This window comes from Hemiscyllium ocellatum, chromosome 45, assembly GCF_020745735.1.
Source record: "Hemiscyllium ocellatum isolate sHemOce1 chromosome 45, sHemOce1.pat.X.cur, whole genome shotgun sequence".
Taxonomy (NCBI): domain Eukaryota; kingdom Metazoa; phylum Chordata; class Chondrichthyes; order Orectolobiformes; family Hemiscylliidae; genus Hemiscyllium; species Hemiscyllium ocellatum.
In genome coordinates this window covers 9,388,496-9,411,391 of record NC_083445.1, presented here as the reverse complement: position 1 = coordinate 9,411,391, position 22,896 = coordinate 9,388,496, and the positions used below count along the sequence as shown (strand labels likewise).

Below are 22,896 nucleotides of genomic sequence, written 5' to 3'. Positions count from 1 at the left end.
TGGAGATGGTTTAGACAAGTCAAGGTATATTCACTCAAAAGGAAAAAGTAGAAGAAACAAATTCAGAGATCTTTGGATGAAAAAGATAGAAATTAAACTATGACAGGTTTGAAAATAGAATTGAGAACAAATTGACTACAGAAAGTTCAGAATGGAGGTAATGAAGCAAATAAAAGAAGCAAAGAGGAATTATGAGAAAACCCTGACAACTAGCACTGACTGGCAAAAGGCTGACACATATATTAAAGTGGTCCTAAAATTTGGAATAGGGTGATAAGTGACCAAAAAGGTGATTTACTCAAGGAGGCAGGTAATCTGGCTGAGGTATTAAATGAACATTTGTATCTGTCTTCATCAAGAAGGGAGATGTTACCAAGACCATAATGACAGAGGAGGGAACTCAGGCACTGGAATGGTTTGATGTTGACAGGGAGAATATATTGGATAAGCTGCTGATACTTAGAGCTGGTCCAGATGAGATGCACGAAGGGATACTGAAGATAGTGAGAGTGGAAATTGCAAGAGGTACTGGCAATAATCTTTTAGTCTTCCCATAGGTTCGGAGGTCGTGCTTGAGTATTGGAGAATTGCAAACATTACTTCCTTGTACAACAAGGTTTAAAGATAATTGTGGTGTTGGAAAAACACAGCCGGTCTGATGGTATCCAAGGTGCAGGTAAGTTGACGTTTCAAGTATAAGTCCTTCATCAGGAATGTGTGTGTGTGTGTGTGTGTGTGTGTGTGTGTGTGTGTGTGTGTGTGTGTGTGTGTGTGTGTGTGTGTGTGTGTGGCCATGAGGGCTGAGAGATAAATGGTAGGGGGAGGTGGGGCTGGGGTTGGGGGGACAGGTAGCTCTGATTGTGACAAATAGATGAAGGTTGGCAATGATGGTGATAGATTGGAGAGGAAGATGGAGCAGATAAGTGGGAAGGAAGATGGTCAGAACTACAGTTCAAGAGAGTGGTACCGAATTGGAGGGTTTCTGCAGAGACCATTCCCTCTGCGACTCCTTTGTTACGTCCATGCCCCCCACCCTCTACTCCTGTCACCTTCCCTTGCCACTACAATGAGTGTAAAACCTGCACCCACACCACCCCCCTCACCTTCATCCAAGGCCCCAAAGGATCCTTCCACATCCGGCAAAAATTTTCCTGCACATCCAAAACACTTCATCTACTGCATCCGTTGTTCTCAATGTGGTCTCCTCCATATTGGGAATCAGGACACCAACTTGCAGAATGTTTCAAAGAATATTTCTGGGACACAGGCACTAAAAAACCCCACTGCCCTGTGGGCAACCACTTTAACTGCCCCTCCCACTCCGTCAAGGGCATGCAAGTCCTGGGCTACCTCCATCGCCAAATTCTAGCCATCTGACAAGTGGAGGAAGAACACCTCAAGTTCTACATTGGGGCCATCCAACCACACAGAATCAATGTCAATTTCACCAACTTCCTCATTTCCCCTCCCTCCACCTTACCCCAGATCCAACCCTCCAACTCAGCACCACCCTCTTGAACTGTCCTACCTGTCCATCTTCCTTCCCACCTCTGCTCCACCCTCCGCTCTGACCTACCACTATCACCTTCCACCTTCATCTACCTATCGCATTCCTAGCTACCTTTCCCCCAGCCCCACCACCCTTCCATTTATCTCTCAGCCCCGTTGGGGCCTGTCCCCTCCCCACAACATTCCTGATGAAGAGCATATGCCTGAAACATCGACTCTCCTGCTCCTTGGATGCTGCCTGACCGGCTGTGCTTTTCCAGCACCACACTCTCGATTCTGTCTCCAGCATCTACAGTCCTCACCTTCTCCAAGGTGTAAAGATTAGCCCAACAATTAGCTTAAGTAGTGGAAAAATTCTTGAAACAACCTATTATTTTGGATAGAATTTATAGTCATATGGACAAATATAGGTTAATTAGTGAGATCCAGAATGCACTTCTTCAGGAAAAGTCTGCTTAATTAATTTGCTGGGACTCTTTGAAGAGGTAAGAGAGAGGGGTGGTGAGGGTAATACAGTTGATGTGATGTACATGGACTTCCAACATGGCATGCAATGCAGTGCCACACAAACATTGTGTGAGCAAAGTTAAAGCTAAATGTTAGAGAATAAAAGAGATAGTAGGAATGTGGATACAAAATCAGCTGAGTGATATGAAATTAATAGTAATGGTCAATGGATATTTTTCATTCTGGAGCAAGGTTTATGATGGAGTTTCTCAGGGATTGGTAATGGGGCCCTTGTTTTTCCTGATGTATATTTAGCATCTTAATTTTGGAGTGCAGGGGTGATTCAAAGTTTGTGAATGATACAAAGCTCAGAAGCATTGTAAAATGTGAGGAGCAGAACTTCAAAACGACATCGACAAATTGATGGAACAGGCAAATGAAGTTCACAGCAGAGAAGTGTGAGGCGATACATTTTGGTAGAAAGAACATGGAGATACAGTATTAAATAAAGAATACTATTTTAAAGTGTATCAGTAGCACAGAGGCCTGGTTATAAATGTACATCAGTCACTAAAGAGAGCTATTAATAAAATATATAGTATGCTAAACATGAATAATAGGCGAATAGAATACAAGAGCTCTATTGTGCTGAGGTTGTATAAGGAAATGGTTAGTCCCCAGTTGAGTATTCTATACATTTCTAGGTGCCATGTGATTGAGAGGATGTGAATGCAGTAGAGGTAATGCTGAAGAGGTTTACAAAAATGTTTCCAGGAATGAGAATGTATTGATAAGGACAGATGAAAGAAGTTGGAACAGTTTATCTTGGAGAGGAGAAGACTAATTGGAGACTTGATTGAAGGTTTCAAAATTATGAAAAGCTTGGACAAGGTGTACAGGCAGAAACTATTCCCACTTTTAAAAGGATAATGAACATAAGAGCCTAGGTTTACCGTGATTTGCAAAAGAATTAAATTAGATGTGCAAAAATAGAACAAACAAAGGAACAGTACAGAACAAGATCAGGCCTTTTGGCCTACCAAGACTACACTGACACATGATGCCGTTCTAAACTAAAAATGTTTTGCCCCTACTTGGTCCATATCCTTCCATTTACTATCTAAATATAAATCTGTCAGGTGGTTCAAGTGTGGAATATACTGCCTGGAAGTGTGGCAGAGGCAAGTTCAGTTTGGACATTCAGGAGGACATTGGATGATTATTTAAGTTGAAATAGTGTGCAAGTTTTACAGATGAAGAGCAGAAGAATGGAGCTTATTAGAAGAGCCAGTACAGGCACATTGAACCAAATGGCCTTCTGCTTTGCAACAAATCTGTAACATTTCTATGAATGGCAACACTGTCTTGAAGTTCTGAATTGCTTTGGTCCAGTTTGTGACATTTTGGATCACCAGGGCTGGATGAAGCTGAGTGCTAATCTCAGGAGGGAATAACAAATGGAATTTTTACAAATCTTCACTCGAAACCAAGGCAATTGACTTGATTCTCCTCTCCAGAAGTTAAGAATTTTGAAGAGCAACTTGCTATGCTGTTGGATACTGAGCCAGAATTGCAATTCTTAAACCACACTACTGCACAGGACCAAACATATGGTGGTCCACTGAAAATGCTCAGCAGCTTGAATGCAAATAAGTGGCAGTGCTTCTTTAATCTTACCGCGTTTGACAGAGTGGCTGACAAGAGTATCTTGTGCAGCACACTATCAAAAACAATTTACAGTTCAGCAGTCTTGATGCCTACACCTGTACTCTGGATCTAACGCAGTGGCTATCAGCAACATGGAAAAAGAGGTATTTCTCATTAAACCTGTTTTATCTCTCTCTCTCTCCCTCTTTCTCTCTCCACCTTCCCTCCAGCCTTCTATCCCATCTTGTGACTGACAACTGGGTGGCACAGAAAACCGGACAAACTGAACAACTGAAGTCACTTCTGTGCATTTCGCCTAGGTGAAGATGGCCCAATTGGGAAGAAGATTGTGTAATAGTATTGTTATTGGACCATGGCCCTGAACGATACATTGGAGACATGGGTTCAAATCCAACCATAGCAGCTACTGAAATTTGAGATTCGTTTTTGAATTAGATGCTAGTCTCTTAGTAATCATAGCTGAAAATGTGTTGCTGGAAATGCGCAGCAGGTCAGGCAGCATCCAAGGAACAGGAGATTCGACACATTTTCAGCTCTGATCTCCAGCATCTGTAGACCTCACTTTCTCCTCTTAGTAATCATAACCATGATAATGATCAATGCAGAAAAAGAAAACAATTGGATCACTCATCCCTTTAGGGAAGGAAGTCTGCCATCATTACCTGATCTGGCCTCCACTTGAAACCAGATCATGCAACAATCTGGTTGACTCTTAATCAACCTCTGAAAGGACTGAATGAGCCACTCAAGAGAAATTAGGGATGAGCAAAAATATTGGCCTTTCCAATGGCACACTCCTCTTCTCAGAACCCATGCAAGAATTGAAAAAGAATCGCTCCTGTCCCCCACATTCACTGACCCACTCCCATTCCCCTTCAATCACTGGCCCACTCCCATCCCCCACAATCACGAAGCACTCCTATTGTCCACATCCACTGATCCACTCCAATCACCCACAATCACTGACCCACTCACATCCCCCACAAACACTGACCCACTTCCATCCCCTGACACCCGCTGACTTGCACAACCATTCTCCAAACCCACTGACCCGGTCCCATCCCCCACGTCAAACTGTCCTCTCCCCTCCCCCACTGACCTCCTCCCAGCCCCACACCTACTGACCCACTTCCATCCTCCACAATCACTGACCTGCTCCCATGCCTCATAGCCACTGACCCTCTCCCATCCCCCACAATCACTCCTATTTTGTATAATCATTGACCCACTCACATCCCTCACATCCACTCACCCACTACTGACCCTCACAACCACAGGCCCTCTCCCATTCCCAACAATCACTGACTCACTCCCAATTTACACATACACTGCCTGTTCCTAAATTCCACAACTCACAAGTTGCAACCAAACTCCCAAACCCCACTGACCACATAGGTTAAAATTGCAGTTATAAGAAAAAGTGGATGGTGCAGTGGTAATGTCACTCGGCTAGTAATCTGCTACCAACGCAGAATGGTCTAGGGACAGAAGTTCAAATCCTCCCATGGCAGTTAGTAGAATTTAAATTCAATTTAATAAATCTGGGATATAAAGCTAGTCCCTGTTGTTGATTACCATAAATATCACTTGGTTCACTGATATCTTTTAAAGATGGAAATCGTCTTTACCTGGGGGTCTGGCCTACGTGTGACTCCAGATTCACAGCAAATTGGACTGACACTGAAGTGACTCAGTTCAAGGCAATTAGGGATGGGCAATAAATGCTGGCCCTGCCAGTTGTTATCCACAGTAAATAAGTAACCTTTGTGATTTTACAGCACACTGAATGTCCAAAGGCACATTGGGTGTACGTCACTACTAAAGTTTAAATTATGTGCAACAAAAACCAAAATTGCTGGACAAACTCAGCAGGTCTGGCTGCATCTGTGGACAGAAAGTAGTGTTAATATTTTGAGACCAATCTGTGAACTAAAGGAGGATCACTGCTCTTGAAACGTTAACTCTATTTTTTCACCACAAATGCTGCCAAACATGCTGAGTTTCTACAGCAACTTCTGTTTTTGGTTCACATTTCTAGCGTGTGCAATCTTCATTTTATATTAGCTTATATGAGAGTTTTACAGTTAAATTCAACATTTGACAGAATCATATAAAATATAAAATTACTAAAGTAAAACAATTAGAGTAAAGGAAAATGGTCAAAGGCAATTTCAAGACAGACACACAGTTACATACATAGAGAAGCGATCACACAGAGAAACACACTGACACAGAGTCTCTCTCTCACACACACACACACACACACACACACACACACACACACACACAGTCACACACAGATAAAGTCTTCCGCACAGATACAGTCTCACACACACACAGTTTATTACACACAATATCACGAATACACAGTGTCAAACACAAAAATATAGTTGCACAGTCATACACTTGCACACACAGACAAATATTACATATGTAACTGTGCTGTTGAAACTGGTGGAAAAAAACAAAAAAAAGCTGAGGGTTGCCATCTGTGTGGAATTCATCCAGAAACTTCTAAAAAAAATTCTGGAGTCGACTGCTGTAACAAGGCAGTCCCTAAAAGAACCTTTGGCAAACGTGAAGTAGTACATTATTGCGATTAAATTAGTCTCATTTATCACTCGCACAGCTGAGGCATTGTTCAAAAGCTTCATGGCCGTTCCTACTCCCCCCTCCCCTCACTCTCCCACCAACACCACCCGCCCTCCTCCACCACTACCTCTCCAGCTCCCATCATTGCTGTGTGTGCTGTGTTGGTGTCACTGATATAGATGCCAACTCGTAACTTTAACAAAGGGCGATGGGGTCACCTTCACAGCAGATGTTCTGGCAGTGACAGATGGCACTGGTAAACCTGATTAGCTTCGGCATACCATCCTTCGCGCCACCTGCACCCAACATCAGATCAAATACATTAGTTACCCTACAGAGCCTTGGCGACCTCTGCCAGTCCAGTCGCTAAGGCCTGCGATGCACAGACTGGAAAACAAAATACACACACAAAAAGATAGACGCACAAATGAAATGCTGTAGACTATAGCAGTTGCTCGATGCCACGTTGCCAGGGTGGCATAAATTAGAAGGTGGCATCGCAGAGCAACTGCTGCTAACTGGATCCTCTCTTATGTTTTGTAATAGACTGTGAGTGAGGTTGCCCTGCCCCCACTCCTCCACTCTGCCAAGACTTAAAGCGCCAGTCATTTTGAGGACCATTCTGTAGTATTTGAAGTAAAAGCAGGTGAAGGTTGTTTTTCTTTTTGTTTCCACCCAGGTGCATGTTTGGGTACCGCTCATTTTAAATAAAGAAACACCATGCTAGGCCCTACATAGAAGCCTCCTGCTGCACTACAGCATTGTCAAAGGTGCCAGTTTCAAAAGAGATATCAAACCCAGACCTCCCCAGCCAGGTCTGTCTCTTCAGGTCAAAAAGATTCTCCACCTGCCACCTCAAGGGAGAGCTACTTTATGCCCTTGTGAGTGTCCCTTTCAATCTACATTGATAAAAATCAGGCAAGCTTGCTGGTGCCATGAGCGGGATCTTGCTGTGCACAAATTGCGCACCCATTCTTGCCACAATCTGATGCCGACTGAATTTTGAATGTTCTTTCAGGATGGTGCCAGCACTGCAACAAGCATTACGGGAAACATTCCCCAGCTGAGGGGAATGTTACCCAGCCTTTGAAACATTGAAGGGTCTGCAGCCTCTTCTCAGAGTCCCCACTGCTTATCCCACTCAGCGGCATATGATCAATGTGCAATAGGTGGGGAAGGGCAAGCCAAGGCAAGGTTCCTTAGAATTATGTAGGTCTCTGTCCCACCATTCTGCCTGACAGGAGAAAGAAAATGTCAGTTCCTTAGCCAACAAAGCAGTCATAAAATAGTCAGGCCCTTACATAGGGTGTCTGCTGTGTGGCATGCCAAAGTAATCCAGCAAGAAGCAATCAAGGTGACATCCGCCAGATCCATTGGGGCAGAATAGAGGAAGTTTTGAAACTGGCTCAAGTGACTCAAGACTGTGGGGAGGTGGTGGCATATTGATAATGCTACTGGGTACACAATCCTTAAAGCCAAGTTGATTCTCTAGGGCCAAGGGCTCAAATCCCTTCATGGCAGATGTGAAATTTTAACTGAAGACAACTAAAGGCTGGTCCAATATATCTAAGTAACCATTACCATTACTATCCATCTAGTTAATTAATGTCTTTTAGGGAAGAAAATCTACTATTCTTACCCAGTCTGTCCACAGCAATGTGGCTGACTCTTAACTGCCTTCTGCTTGAGTGAGATGTGAGATGCAAGTATTTCTGTTAACAGCCTGGGAGGTCATTAAACTCATGACTTTATGTGTGCTTGCCTACATTATGGCAGATTTCAGTATCAAGTATTTTATTATTTATTCTTTTGCTGGATCTATCACTAGCAAGGTCATTATTTATTGCCCATCCTTAATTGTCCTTGAACTGAGATATGAACCATATTGCTGTGGATGTGGTATCATATGTAGACCAGGCCAAGTAAGGACTGCAGATTTTCTTCCCTAAAAGATATTAGTGAACCAGATAGGAAATCAGTTGGGTGCTTATTTCTATTCAGTTAGTGGAGATGAATTGGAGACTCACCTGTCCTTATATGAACAGAATGAAAGATTGTCAAAAACAGAAATTGCTGGAGGAACTCAGCAGGTCTGGCAGCATCTGTGGGAAGAAAGTAGAACTAATGTTTCAAGTCCAGTGACTCTTCATCAGAACTGTTAGCAGCTAGGAGAAGGTGGCATTTATGCAGAAGACAAAGTTGTGGGGAATGGTGTGGTGTGGTGGTGGTGAGCAGATAGTTGGAAATGGAGCTCAGAGCGAGGGAGACCTATGAAAGGGGTAGATAAACATGAAGATTGTGAATAGCAGGCCAGGAAAGAAGAAAAGCATAATGAATAATAATAAGAGCAAAGAGTAGGAGAAAGTAGGTGAGCAAAACTGAATGCAACCTGCATAGTGTGATAATGGGCCTAGGTGTACGTGGCAATGGGTGACTGTGCTAAAACCAACCCATGTCATATCAGGACCATGTGAGGGAATGGATAAAATACAGAGAAGAATGGAACCAAGCTCTAAAGTTTTTGAATTTGACTTGAGTCCTAGAGGCTACAGGGTCCCCAAGCAGAAAATGATATACTATTCTTTAAGCTTGCTCTGAAGATCGCTGGAACACTGCAGCAAGCCTGCAACCGAAATGCTGGCCATGGAACATGGTGGTGATATGGCAGGCAACTGGAAGCTTGGGATTGCCACTTGGAGGTGTGGGATGTGAAACCTATCTGTCCCACCTTTCATTGCCTTCTTATCTGTTCTCTAACATGAAGCATTTGGGGTTGTTTGAGAGATGCACTTTCAAAACAGAAGACACAATTCGATTCCTTGTCCCACAGCCTTGGCAGATTGAAATATATTGTTCAGGATTACAAGATTGCGTTCCATTTCCGGGATTGTATCCCCAGATAAGAATGGATATATCACAGGCCAACACAATTATCAGGTGTGTCTTAATGATGTGCCTTCCTGAAAGTTGCACTGCACAACTTCTCACCTCTAAATGCCCCACTTCCACTCTTCTTCCCTCACTTCCTGCCATTGGTCCATCCTCCAAGTGCACTGCCTTCTCACAGTCAATTATGAAGGGAGCAGAAATTTTATTGCTCAGTTGAAATAATCGCGATGGTCAAAACAACCTTTCTCCAAATACCCTCTCTGCACCCCTGAAAATCTCCAATATTTTTATGGTCCTTACATGAAAAAGCTTTCACAGGAAAGGGAAGAATTGGGAGAAGTTCTACAGTTGTGTGATTGGAGCTTGGGCTCACTTTCACTGACTGTGTAAGTCAGTTCAAATTTTCTCTTGGAAAAGAACTCACTGTCTTGGAAGCATTGCAGCCTTAATGTGTAAGCACCTTGTATCATTGTAATTAGTTGAGAGGCAAGACACAATGAGTGGCGAAAAAAAACAAGGCTCTCTAATTGGTGAGATTGGCAAATAGCTCCTCAAGCTTTTATACCGTAGCCTCAGGTACTTACATATCACTTTGTTACAGGCCCTGTGTCCCCAACTAACATGTCCTCAACCTGAAACATATGGAGTCTTGCACTCCATATTGAAGTATTTGACACTTTGTGAGGAGGAAAAGTGAACTGTTTTCAGAGGAGTCGCAGTAACAGAGAGACATTGACAGGAGAAAGAAATGGGTACAGTTACCAACAGATGGAGTCCAATGTGGGCAAGTATGAGATCATCAACTTTGGATCCAAGAAAAATAAATGGAGCATTTTCACAACAGAGGGGTTAGAGGGAGGGTTCTATGTGTGGGTTTACACATCAGGAAAGTATTGCCAGGGCTGAGTTCCTGTCCTCTTAGAAAAAGAAGGACGAGGACTGACCTAAGAGTGTTTAAAATGGTGAAAGGTTTTCATCAAATGGAAACAGAGACAATGTTTCCATAAGATCAGAGCACATAGGAGTAGAAGTAGGCCATTCAGCCCATTGAGTCTGCTCCACCATTCAATGAGATCATGGCCTCAACTCCACTTCCCTGCTTTTTCTACAAAACACCTTTACTGATTAAAAATCTATCTATTTCAACTTTGATCATAATTAATGACCCAATCTTGATATCCCTCTGCAGTAAAGAATTCCGCAGATTCAATACCCTTTGGGAGAACATCTTCCTCATCATGTCTGATTCAAATTTGAGATCTCTTATTCTGAGATTATGTTCTCTCCCACAACTTTTCCACATCTACCCTGCCAAGTCTTTTAAGAATTCTGTATGTTTCAATAAGATCCCTCTCATTGTTCTATGCAAGTCGTTCTGTTACAACGCGTGTTTCATTAATGCAAATTTGTTGTGACGTGACTGATGAATTGAGGACACTGTTTCTAATGTGCAAACTTTTAAAACGTGTTAACTGTAACATGATTACATCACCAACACTTTAAGTGCTGTTTCTACAGTGCAATTTTTCCAAGTCCCTTGAGATCAAGGCCAGCGTTATCTTCATGTTTCTGATTGCTCTTTTATGTGCACATTGGACTCCATCTGTTGGCAGCTGTATCCCTTTCTTTCACCTGTCAATGTCTCTCTGTTACTGCTACTCCTCTGAACAGTTCACCTTTCCTCCTTACTAAGTGTCAAATATTTTAATAGAGTGCAGGACTTCATGTGCTCCACAAGAATGTCACCATCACGTTACAGACAAACTACCTGTATTCCAATGAGTACGGGCCCAACCTACTCAACTTCTCCTCATAAGATAGTCCCTCCATACCTGGTATCAACATAGTGAACCTTCTCTGGACTATCTCCAAGCTACTATATCTTTCCTTAGGTAAGAGGCCTAAAATTATTTGCAATATTGCACCTGTGATCTGATTAGTTTTGTGGTGGAAGAGGCTATCAATTGCCATTATGATTATATCAATATTAGGCTAGCAATCATCAATAGTCACCAAAAGGGAAGGAAGTGGTGTCCTTGGGCTAATAATCTAGAAATTCCAGTTAGTGCTCTGTGGATCATGGGTTCAAGCCCCACTATGGCAGTGGTGAAATTTAAATTCATAAATTATCATAAACTATTGTTAAGAACCCATCTGGTGCCCTTATGCCCTTTAGGGAAGAAAATCTGCATTCCTTGCCTGCTTTGGGCTACATGTGACTCCATACCAACTGTAACATGGGCAACTCTTAACAGCCGTCAGTTAAGGCCTAGCAAGGCACTCAGTTCAAGGGCAATTAAGGATGGGCGACAAATACTGGCCTTACCAGTGGCATCCACATTCTGTGAAAGAATGAATAAAAGAAAATTTCTTCCTGGGAATTTGGAAGAAATGTCTTTGGATGGTGTAAATGTAAAAGTTGTTCCTACAGTGGCAGTGAATATTACAGAGACTTTTAAGGAGTCAGGCTTGTAGATGATGGAGAAAGGAATAAAGGATTACAATGATAGATTTAGAGCAAGAAAGGTGTGGCTAGGCTGAGGTGGAAACTGAACGTTAGTGTAGGCAGTTTGGGGTTGAACTGCTTATATCCTACGTAATAGTAAGAACTGGGATGTCTGGAAGAGCAATGGGATTTAGACGCATGTGTACCTAAAAAGCGATTAGAAACACAAAAAGAATGCTGGCCTTTATCTCAAGGGATTTGGAATTCAGAATAGACAGTGATGCATCAGTTGTATAGAGCTTGAAGTGTAGCAATCAGTTCTGGGCACTGAGTATAATAAATACTATAGGTGGGAGAGCCATGTAAATCCATGAGAATTATCCTGATGCTCAAAGGGTTAAATAACAAGAACAATTTCCCTAAACCTAGCTTTTATTTCCTTGAGGTAAAGGCTGGTGGATGCAATTTGATCAAGGACTACTCAGATGATAAGGAAACTCAACAGGCAGGAACACAGAAAGACCTGTATTGTAACACCAGATGTCCTAAAATGCTTTACAGCCAATACATGCTCTTGAAGCGTAGTCACTATTGTAATGTAGGAAACGTAGCTGCCTATATGTGCACAGCAAGTTCAAATAATGACCAGGTAATTCTTTTATTTAGTACTAATTATTGAGGTATAAACTTTGGGTAGGACACAGGGTGATAATTCCCCACCTGTTTTGCTTTGAAATAGTGACAGAAATCTGTTACATCCACCACAGAGAATAAGCGAGTCCTGGGTTTAACATTGCATGCGAAGACATTGGTTCTGACAGTACTGCACTCTGTCAGTGCTACCCTGGAGCATCAGCTTGGATAGATGTACCCAAGTGCTGGAATGGGACTTAAACCTACAAGCCTGTGACTCAGAGGTAAGAATAATGGCAGCTGAACCATGGCCAACTTTAAAACATAGGTACAGAGAGATTTTTTTTTGGCGGATTCCAGAATCAGGTGACATTTTGTTAATATTTGAACCAGGATTTAAGTGTATTCTGCATTTTATATCTTTGATTTTATGCAGAGCACCGGAGAGATGGTACATGTTTCAAAGTGTGTGGGAGCTTCATTTACAGAATTTTTGTACAAAGTTTTAAAAGTCTACACTGTGCTTTCAACTCAGTGTTATTGTCAGGTGTGGCTCAGTGTGTTATCCTCTGAACTACAAGGTCTTGGGTGTTCCAGGGCTTGAGTAAGCAAGCAAACACAGTTGGTGCTCCAATGGGGAAGCACCTCACTGTTGGGGTGTTGTCTGTTGATTCAGAAATTCACCCTCCCAGTTCAGGTACATGTAAAGGATCCCCGGCACTATTTTGAAGAAGGACAGGGGAGCTACATCTGATGTTCTGTTCAAGATTTATCCTTTAGTCCACTGAACAAAAATAGAATATCTGGTCAGTAATTGTCATATTAGTGGTTTGCTGTATTCAGGATTTTAAAAACATTTTGGGGTACTACAGATGTTAATGCCAACAAGGCAGATTAGCAGACACAAATCTGATTCAACACCCAGGCTTAACTAATCATGAACAATAAATCGATTACATAACCAAAAACAACTGAATATCACAAAATCAAGCAAAGCATTGTTCAAACAATGGGCAGCGCAATTGCGTAATACTGCCACACAAAAAGGGTAAATTGAAATTTTAAATGCTACAATTGTCAGAGTTTTTTAGATAAGGGGACTGAGGTAAGCAAACCTTTTAGTAATCGGCACCAATGGGACCAGGAGCATACCAGTTGATCAAATATTCCGTTTGATCAAAGGTCCACATAATCAATGTAAAATCACACACTAAGTAATAGAAATATAATGCAAGGGATTAACACATCACTGTTATACATTATTTACAACATAATTGACCGAAACAATACCATAATCTTTGTCTAAAATAAAACTTACCAGCAGAGAGCCTTCTCACTTGAACTCTCAACTGACTACTCGGACATCATGGAGATCACAGTAATATAACAAATTTCTGGTATTTCAATATATACTTTTTGCCGGTTCATCAAGATTGCCAGTTCATTACGGTGCCAGTTAGACTGAAGGTGGGTGAATGTTGTTGAAGTACACATCATCTTGTTGAGTGTAACAGCAGGATCAAGGGACTGAAAATGGCTGATTTAGATCCCTCTGAAAAAGAGATGGTGACATACACTGAGAAAGAAATAGAGGAAAGAGTAAAGTGAAAATGAAAGACAGAAGGAGGAATATAATAGTAATCAGCTTTATCGCTCTATTAGTGGGTCTTCACGAAGACATTGCAACCATTGGGCTGCTTAAAGGTACCTTTTTCAATGTTGTCAACAAACTAAGAGCTGGGTCATTCACCACAGGAGAGAACTATTTGTTCAAAACAGTTTTTTTACTTACTTTTATTCCACATAAGCCACCTCACCCACTTAGGGAGCAGTTAATGCTTCGATGTGACATTTTTTATGCTCTCACAGAGATAGTGCTGGCAAGGCCAGCATTTGTTGCCTATTCATAAAAAGCCTCACTGAGTGGTTTGCTTGGGGCATATTACGAGTCAACCACATCGCTTAGCATCTGGAGTAAGCCAGATCAGATAAAAGTGGCAGATTTCCTGCCTTGAAAAATGTTAATGTAAGATAATCAGCCACAGAAGTGACCCTGTATTCTCTGTATACTTCACCATGATCTCACCCAGGTTAAACTACCCTGCTCTCTTCATAGATGCTGTTCCAACCTGTTCAGTATTTCCAACATCATTGCCCTGTGTTTTTTTATTTCAGATTTCCAGCATCCCCAGTCATTTCCTTTGGTGCAGTTCAGAATTTTCAGTTCAGGACCCCCTCCCATAAAAGTAATCTCATTTTAGACCACTTCAGGAGAACTCTGGGATTGTGGGTGCTAGCAAACTGTCAGGAAGATCCAGCAAGAAATTGTCTATTCAGTAACACTCCTTATTAAAACTGATGGGGTGAGAATCTACCTTAATGAGGAAGGATTCAATGAGAGTTGGTGGAAATGGGGGAGGGGGGGGGGGTGATACTGGCAAATAGCTGCCCGAAAGATAAATTGCTGGCAATACAGGGGGTATGATACCTTTCGTGATTGTTGCAGCTTGACTCTCCTGGCTGGTACTGAAAGCATTTGCTTTTCTCTCTGTCTTCCTCCTACTGGTAACAGGAATGACATCTGTTATGTGAAGTGGAGATTCAAGTACGCTCCATTTAATACCACTCAGCAGATAATGAGAAAGCACTTCATATTTTTCAAATGTTTTGTTCTGTGATGTTTACTGGTACCTCCTGTTTTAAGCAAGTGCCAGAACCTGCAACAAGATTTTCTTCACCACCACCACCAACCAACCCCCCTCCTCCCTGTCCCAAATGTTGCTTAGATCTTGCTCCAGATGATTCAATAAATGAGTTCCCTTGGCATTCGTGCTACATCTTCCAAATGACAATTTGCGCATTGCAATCTGTCTGTTATTTTTATAGGCAAATAGACAACTCTGTTGATGTGCCCGACATATTAAACTCTAGCCAAACTAAATTGCTTTCTGTTTTACCAAGCAGACGACTCAAAAATTAAACTAGTGTCGTTTTGAAACCTGCGGTGGTCCCCACCTGACTTTGCTAGTGCAATCGGTCAAATGGGCAACAATCAGGTTGCAGATGCTTGCTTATTTGTATGAAAAAAATTCTCTTTGTTGAAGGGGCTGACTTCAGCTCCCTGTATTTCTGGTGCAAAGTAGCTGAACAATTTTTGAGTTTGAAGGATTCAGGAGCTAGGTAATTAGCTAGATGTTAGGTGGTCATATTGGGCCAGATGTTAGGTGGTCAGATCCCTAACATCTGGTCCAATGTTTTTGGACTCTCTATTGTTTTGTACTTTATTTGTGGGATTTGAGGGTCACCAGCATTTGTTGCACATCCCTAACTGCCATCAAAAAGGTGGTAATCAGCTGCAGTTTTGAATCATTGCAGTCTGTTTGATATAGATAACCCAGCACTGCCACTAAGAACAGAGTTCCAGGATTATGACCAAGCCACACTAAAGGAATAGCGATATATTTCCAATGGTGAGTGGTTTGGAAAGAGAGCTTACAGCTATGGTGTTCCCATGTATCTGCTGCCTTTGTCCTTCTGGAAGTTAGAGGCCAGAGATTTGGAAAAAGCTCCAGAACCAGGTAGGCCATTTAAGACCGAGACAAGAAGAAATTTCTTCACTCAAAGAGTGGTGAACCAATGGAATTTTCTGCCACAGAAAGTAGATGAGGCCAAAACATTGATTGTTTTCAAGAAGGATTTAGATACAGTTGTCAGGATTGAAGGAATCAAAGAATATGGGGTAGAAGTAGGAATAGGGTACTGGGTTGGATGATCAGCCATTACCTAATTGAATTGCAGAGCAGGCTTGATGGGCCAAAAGGCACATTCCTGCTCCTATTTTCCATGTTTCTATGTGTTGTCAAAGGAGCCTTGGTGAGTCAATGAAGTGCACCTTGCAGATGGTACATAGTGTGTGACGGTGAGAGAGTGACTGTTGAAGGTGGTGGATAGGGTGATGATTAAACAGGCAGCTTTGTTCTGGATGGCGTCGAACCTCTTGGATAGTTATTGCTGAAACCACACCATATACAGAAGTGAATGAGCTCATAGTGAATATAATCAGAGAGGCATGTGGCCCAGACTGAACCCTGATCTTTGTAGCTTATTCCTTCTTGTGATACAGTGTTTCCCATAGCAATTTGGTTGTGCTTGTTCCATTAAACTCGGTCCTCCCCTGGGCTGCACTTCCACTCTTCACAGAATATGATTCAAAGCCTGATGATCTCTCTAAATGAGGAACTCATGCTCCTCACAGAGTAATTTGTGTCAAAGGTTTAGGGCATAATTTAAAGCACTGCAAATATGTTGATGGCTGTGTTGTGTTTTGGAACGCTGGGTCACAAAAGATAAGCCCCTTCAATGTGCGTGTGATTAAACAGAATGGCTGGTTAAATGTATCAAAAATAAAAATTAGGTAGAAACCTGTCAATCCATCCAGTGCTCCAGCATTTAATGTAACCATGGTTGATCCTGACCTTCAACTCAAATTTCTTGCAAATTCTCTATATCCTTTTGATTTCTAAAGTATCAAGAATCTGCCTCTCAGCTTTAAATATATTCAACAATTTAGCAGCTATTGTCTTTTGCATTAATCATTCCAAAGGTTTAAACCCCTCAACCCCATGTCAAATGATACACAGAATTAATAAGGAACCGAACCATAAAACTCAGGGAAATTCATCAAAATTAAATAGAAAGGTCCACGCCCAGAATCCAGGACACTTTCTGTTCCCTGTACTACCCACCAGTCACAGGGAAATTAAGTATGCATCACATACGTCCTCCAGGTTTGCTCAGATTCCAACAAGATCACACAAGAGAGGCAGGCAGCTAAAGATACTTCTCCTACGAACTGTGTCCAATAAACTCTCAAGGCTACAGGAAGCGAGTGCATAAGGGATAGTGAGTGAATTGCTCCACAGGGAGACAACATGGACTTGATGAGGCAAGTGGACTCCTTCTATGCCATAAATGATTCTGTAAAGGTCCTTCACAGATTGAGGATGCGGGATGTAGGGCACCACAATTAACGCTGTTAAACCACTGAGCAATAAAATGAGCCAATAAAGCTCGAGTTGTCTTCTAATGTTTGACTCTTACGCTGGAACAAGAGAGGAGTGCTTTTTCTGCATTAAGTACCTACTTTCCAGCAATCGATCAACACAAACAACAGCTTGCATTTTTGTAGTATGCTTCATGTAGCAAAACTATCCTGAGGTGCATCACAGGTGTGTTATCAGATATCATTTGATACCACGCCACCTAAGATGATGCTAGGACAAGGTGAAAGTGGTAGATTTGCTTTGGAGCGAGAGGTGTCAAAGTTTAAGGATGGAGTTCCAGACCCAGGTAGCTAAAGGATGCCAAATGTTCAATGATGAAAATCGAGGATGTGCAAGAGGCCAGAATTAGAGGAGCACAGTGAAATGTAATTAACAGTGGCAAGAATCGTTTCTGAAATTGATTGTTTTGTTATCAGCAGTTGATGGGGGAAAGGGACAGTCCCATTGGTGGGAGAGGACATCATGATTGGACCCCTGCACTATGCTCTATTGGGCATAGCCTGAGTAATTTATCAGATAAATTGACATATCCGATGACTGGTGGTGACCATGTGTGAATGCACATACAAGCACACAAATTAGGAGTAGAAGGAGCCCATTCAGCCCTTCCGCCATTCAGTAAGATTGTGGCTAATTTGATAGTGGCTATAACTCATTTTGCTCACCTACGCCCTCTTCAAAATATTCAAGAGCCCCACCTCTACTGTTATCTGGGGAAAGGAGTTCCACAGACCCTTGAACCTCTGAGAGAAGAAAATCTCCTTTTAAATGGGCAACCACAGTATGTTTAACTGCCTAGATCTTATGAAAGTCAAAATACTGCTGATAACAATCAGAAACAAATCTGGCAGTATCTGTAGGGAGAGAAACAGAGTTAATGTTTTGAGTCAGGTATGATTCTTCTTCAGAACCTGAAGGCTCTTCTTAAGAAGAATCGTATCATACTGACTCATGCATTACATGTAAGTTACAATGATTAACACAGAGCAAATGCAGCAGTGCTCCAACTTAAATTCAATGACATTTGATGGATGTATTCTGGACATTTTTGTGACACTTTTTAAAACTGAAGGTTAAAACTTTGCAGAAAGAAAAAATATATCTTCTTACTTTTGTAAATTATTGATGTTCACTTTGCCCATTTGACAGCCCTCACCTCTGCAGATCAGAAGGTTCTGAGTTCAAACTGCATTGTTTCAGATATTTGAACAGCAAATCTAGGCTGACACACCCCCTGCACCGCACTCCAGAATCAAGTTGTTAACTGGGATCCAGCCTGCCTCCTTTGATGGATGTAAAGATCTGTGGCATTGTTTTGAAGAAGAGGGTCATTCTCCCTGGCATCCTCGACGATAACCAATCCACAAACAACATCCTGAAAATAGGTCATCTGGTCCTTATCACATTACTATTCGGGGGAGCTTGTTGTGCACAAATTGGCTGCTATATTTCCTATACAACAATAGCGACCCCAACAGAAGTATTTCACTGGTTGCAAAGATTTTTGGGACATCCTGATGTGATGTTACATAAATACAAGTTTTTTTTTATTTTTGGATACAGAACAGGAAGCCATTCAGCCTGTTGTGGATGTGTTGACTCTTCAAAAGAAGCTACCCAATTAGTTCCAATAACCTCCCCAGCTTCTTCCCCATAGCTGTCAGTCCATTTTGAAACAGAGTAGAGTCAGTGTATTCAGCAAAAATGTGCTGTGCAAACAAAATCTCACTGAATTAATGGAATTTATTAGGACTGACCATAGCAGTCCTCAAGGTAGCACTATGAAGTAGCTGGGCATTCTTCACCATGCTCTCAAGCTCAATGTGATCAGCCATAAGTTCACTAAGGTCAAGAGGTATAGTGTAACTGAGGTAAATCTCCCTCAGTAGGAGTTGAGTAAACAAGCCTCTACTGTATTCAGTTCAACTCACTGGGATTAATATAGATGATGTGGGGCAGTTTGAATCAGAATGAGATGCTTTGACTCAGTCTTGGCTTTGCAAAGTGAACTTGTGAGAGGCGCATTTAGCTTCCTTCTAATTACCCACATTGCGTATAACACGTCTGGCAGAACAGAATACACAGAAAATGAGGGCAGGTATACTGCATGCTCAAAACTCTTTCTTTCCTTCAGGATAATTGACCCATCACATTCCTAATGAGCAGATATTCATCAGTGGGACTGTGTGAGCCTTCAGCAGTTACAGCTGTGTCACAAACATTTCTCTTACCCATCAAATGCCTGTAATGGCTTAGAGACGGGTTTGCACGGAACAAACACTTAATTGATTCCCTTCCCACCTCCAATTTGGCAGTTTCTTTATTCATTCCCAAGATGCGAGCTTCACTGACAAGGCCAAACCTCATTGCCTATCCATAATCACCCATTTCAATGAGCTGCCTTCTTAAATCACTGCAGTCTGCATGGTTTTGGTGCACCCACAATAGCATTAGGGAGAAAGTTCCAGGATTTCGGCCTGCCAATACTGAAGGAATGGTGATATATTTCAAAGTAAGGATGGTGAGTGGCTTGGAGAGGAACTTGCAGGTGATAATATTTTCATATATCTGTTACCCTTGACATTCCAGATTGAAGTTGTTGTGTGTTTGGAAGGTGCTGTCTAAGTGTTGGTGAATTTCTGCAGTACATCTTGCAAATGGTGCACACTGTTCCTACAGAGTCTTGGTGAGTTAGGGGGTCAACGTTTGTGAATATGGTGTGAATAAAGGAGCTGCTTTGTCCTGGATGGCATTTAGTTTCTTGAATGTTACTGGAGCTGCATTCTTCCAGGCAAGTGGTGAGTATTCCATCACTCTCCTAACTTCTACCTTGTAGATAGTTATAGGCTTTGGAGAATCATGATATGAGCTACATGCTGCAGCATTCCTCGTCTGACCGCTCTTATAGCCACAGTTTTTATGTGGCTCGTCCAAGGCTGATTAATGCTAAATGTCAAGCTATTTCAAACAACAGCAAGGAAAGAAATTCACAAATATTGGCCAAGGTTGTGCTCCTGACTTCTAAGTAGCAGTCCTTGTTGCAATAAAAATCATACAGTACTCAACTGTGATGCCCTCCGAAATTGGATAGTCTTTCAAAAGAACCGAGGGTTTAGGCCAGAGTGGTGCTGGAAAAGCACAGCAGCTCACGAAGCACCCGAGGAGCAGGAAAATCCAAGTTTTGGGCAAAAGCCCTTCATCAGGAATAGAGGCAGGAAGGCTCCAGGGTGGAGAGATAAATGGGGGTGGGGGGGGCTGGGAAGAAGATAGCAAAGAGTACAATAGATGAATGGGGGTGGGGATGGAAGTGAGAGGTCAGGGGGGAGGGGGGAGCAGATAGGTAGGAAGGGAGATTGGCAGGTAGGACAGGTCATGAGGACCGTGCTGAGCTGGAAGGTTGGAACTGGGGTAAGGTTGGAACTGGGGGAAATGAGGAAACTGGTGAAGTCCACATTGATGCCCTGCGGTTGAAGTGTTCCGAGGCAGGAGATGAGGCATTCTTCCTCCAGGCGTCAGGTAGTGAGGGAGCGACGGTGGAGGAGGCCCAAGACCTGCATGTCCTCATCAGAATGGGAGGGGGAGTTCAAAGGTTGGGCCACGGGGCGGTGGGGTTGATTGTTGCGGGTGTCCCGGAGATGTTCCCTGAAGCGCTCTGCGAGGAGGCATCCAGTCGCCCCAATGTAGAGGACACCACATTGGGAGCAGCGAATACAATAAATGGCATTGGTGGATGCGAGGGTGAAACTTTGATGGATGTGGAAGGCTCCTTTGGGGCCTTGGATGTTGGTGAGGGAGGAGTTGTGGGCACAGGTTTTGCAATTCCTGTGGTAGCAGGGGAGGGTGCCAGGATGGGAGGGTGGTTTGTTGGGGGGGGGGCGTGGACCTGACTAGGTAGTCACGGAGGGAACGATCTTTGCGGAAAGTGGAAAAGGGGTGGGGAGGGAAATATATCTCTGGTGGTGAGGTCGACTTGGAGATGGCAGAAATGTCGGTGGATTATGTGGTTAATGCGAAGGTTGGTAGGGTGGAAAGTGAGGACCAGGGGGCGGGGGGGTATTCTGTCCTTGTTATGGTTGGAGGGGTGGGGTTTGAGTGCAGAGATGCAGGATGTGGATGAGATGCATTGGAAGGCATCTTCAATCATGTGAGAAGGGAAATTGCGACCTCTAAAGAAGGAAGCCATCTGGTGTGTTCTGTGGTGGGACTGCTCCTCCTCCTGGGAGCAGATATGGCAGAGACGGAGGAATTGGGAATACGGGATGACATTTTTGCTGGAGGTAGGGTAGGAAGAGGTGTAGTCCAGGTAGCTGGGGGTGTTGTTGAGGGAGGATTGGTGTGAAGCTGAGAACATTTAAGGAGAAGCTTTAGAGACTTGGCAGAAAAGAGCACAATCAGAAGCTTTGTGATGAAATAATTACATTTTAAACTGGCCCCTGCTATTTCAAGGTAGGGATAGAAAAAGTGAAGAAAATGACCATAATTGTTGAAATTGAGCCTCAGAAGGGTTAGTTGACTCTAAAGGCATGAATGAAAAGTCAGTAGGAGAATTGCAAGGCAGAAGGATGCTTTTATGACTGTTACGAATGACCAGGTGTGTGTGGGTGTGTGCAAGAGATAAGGGAACCAATTTATTGGCAGCTGAGAATGCTGAGTTTCTCAGTTGTGAATGAGTGAAATTTCTCGTGTGGGAGTTAACCTTCAAACAGAAAGATTAGGTTCATCATTCACATAATTTGGAAGAACAGAACTAAAGTCTATCAAAATGAGATGATCACCAAGAAATCCAACTAGGAGCTGAGAAGAAAGCCACAGTGGTGAGAATGTGGAACTTGACACAATGGAGACACAAAGTGTATAGATACACCAAAGGGAATCTAGATACATGTAGGACAGAGAAGGAAATAGATGGCAGATCTTGATGACAAAAGGTGGGAGGAGACTCAAGGGCAGCATGAAACCAGCATGGTCAGGTTGAGTGGAATCAGCTGTTTCTGCTATGCTTCCTATGTAATCCTGGATAAAGGTCGAGGGGGACATAGGTTTAAGATTCTGGCAGGGAACGCAAAGGAGGAACATTTTTTACAATGGGTAGTAACCTCAAAGAAAGCATTAAAAATGTGTTGCTGGAAAAGTGCAGCAGTCAGGCAGCATCAAAGGAACAGGAGAATCAACGTTTCGGGCATAAGCCCTTCTTCAGGAATTCCTGTTCCTTTGATGCTGCCTGACCTGCTGCGCTTTTCCAGCAACACATTTTTAAGCTCTGATCTCCAGCATCTACAGTTCTCACTTCCTCACAGAAAGCATTGCCCATGAGGGTGGTAGATGCAGACATAATGAATGTTAACTTTAAAACAAATTGGATGGGTACTTGGAGAAAATAAACCTGCAGGGATAATATGAGACTGACTGGATGACTCCAGAATCAGTTGGACCAAACTGTCTTCTCCTGTAGTATAATGACTGTATTTACATGTTCTCCTCATGCAATGTTGTGCATATACCCTTAGCTAAATTCTGTTGGATTCTACACAATCTGCAAAAGGGAAGTCATTCAAGGAGAGCTGGATAATCTTTGATAAGTTTATAAAGATCACACTTCGTTAAATAATGACCAACCCCAAGGCTGAGATCTATAGACTCACAGCCTTC

At 42.6% G+C, this 22,896-nt stretch overlaps 1 protein-coding gene across 1 annotated transcript in view; it reads right to left on the bottom strand.

The window, feature by feature from the left end:
• The window catches only part of LOC132835861 (uncharacterized), an 83,647-nt gene that overhangs the window by 38,355 nt on the left and 22,396 nt on the right, over positions 1-22,896 (bottom strand). The window contains exons 3-4 of the mRNA XM_060854957.1: positions 14,673-14,746; positions 13,503-13,736 (exon numbers count right to left, since the gene is read on the bottom strand). Of these exons, the coding sequence (XP_060710940.1) occupies positions 13,704-13,736; positions 14,673-14,746 (107 nt within the window). The 3' untranslated portion in view covers positions 13,503-13,703. The remainder of the gene's footprint in view (positions 1-13,502; positions 13,737-14,672; positions 14,747-22,896) is intronic.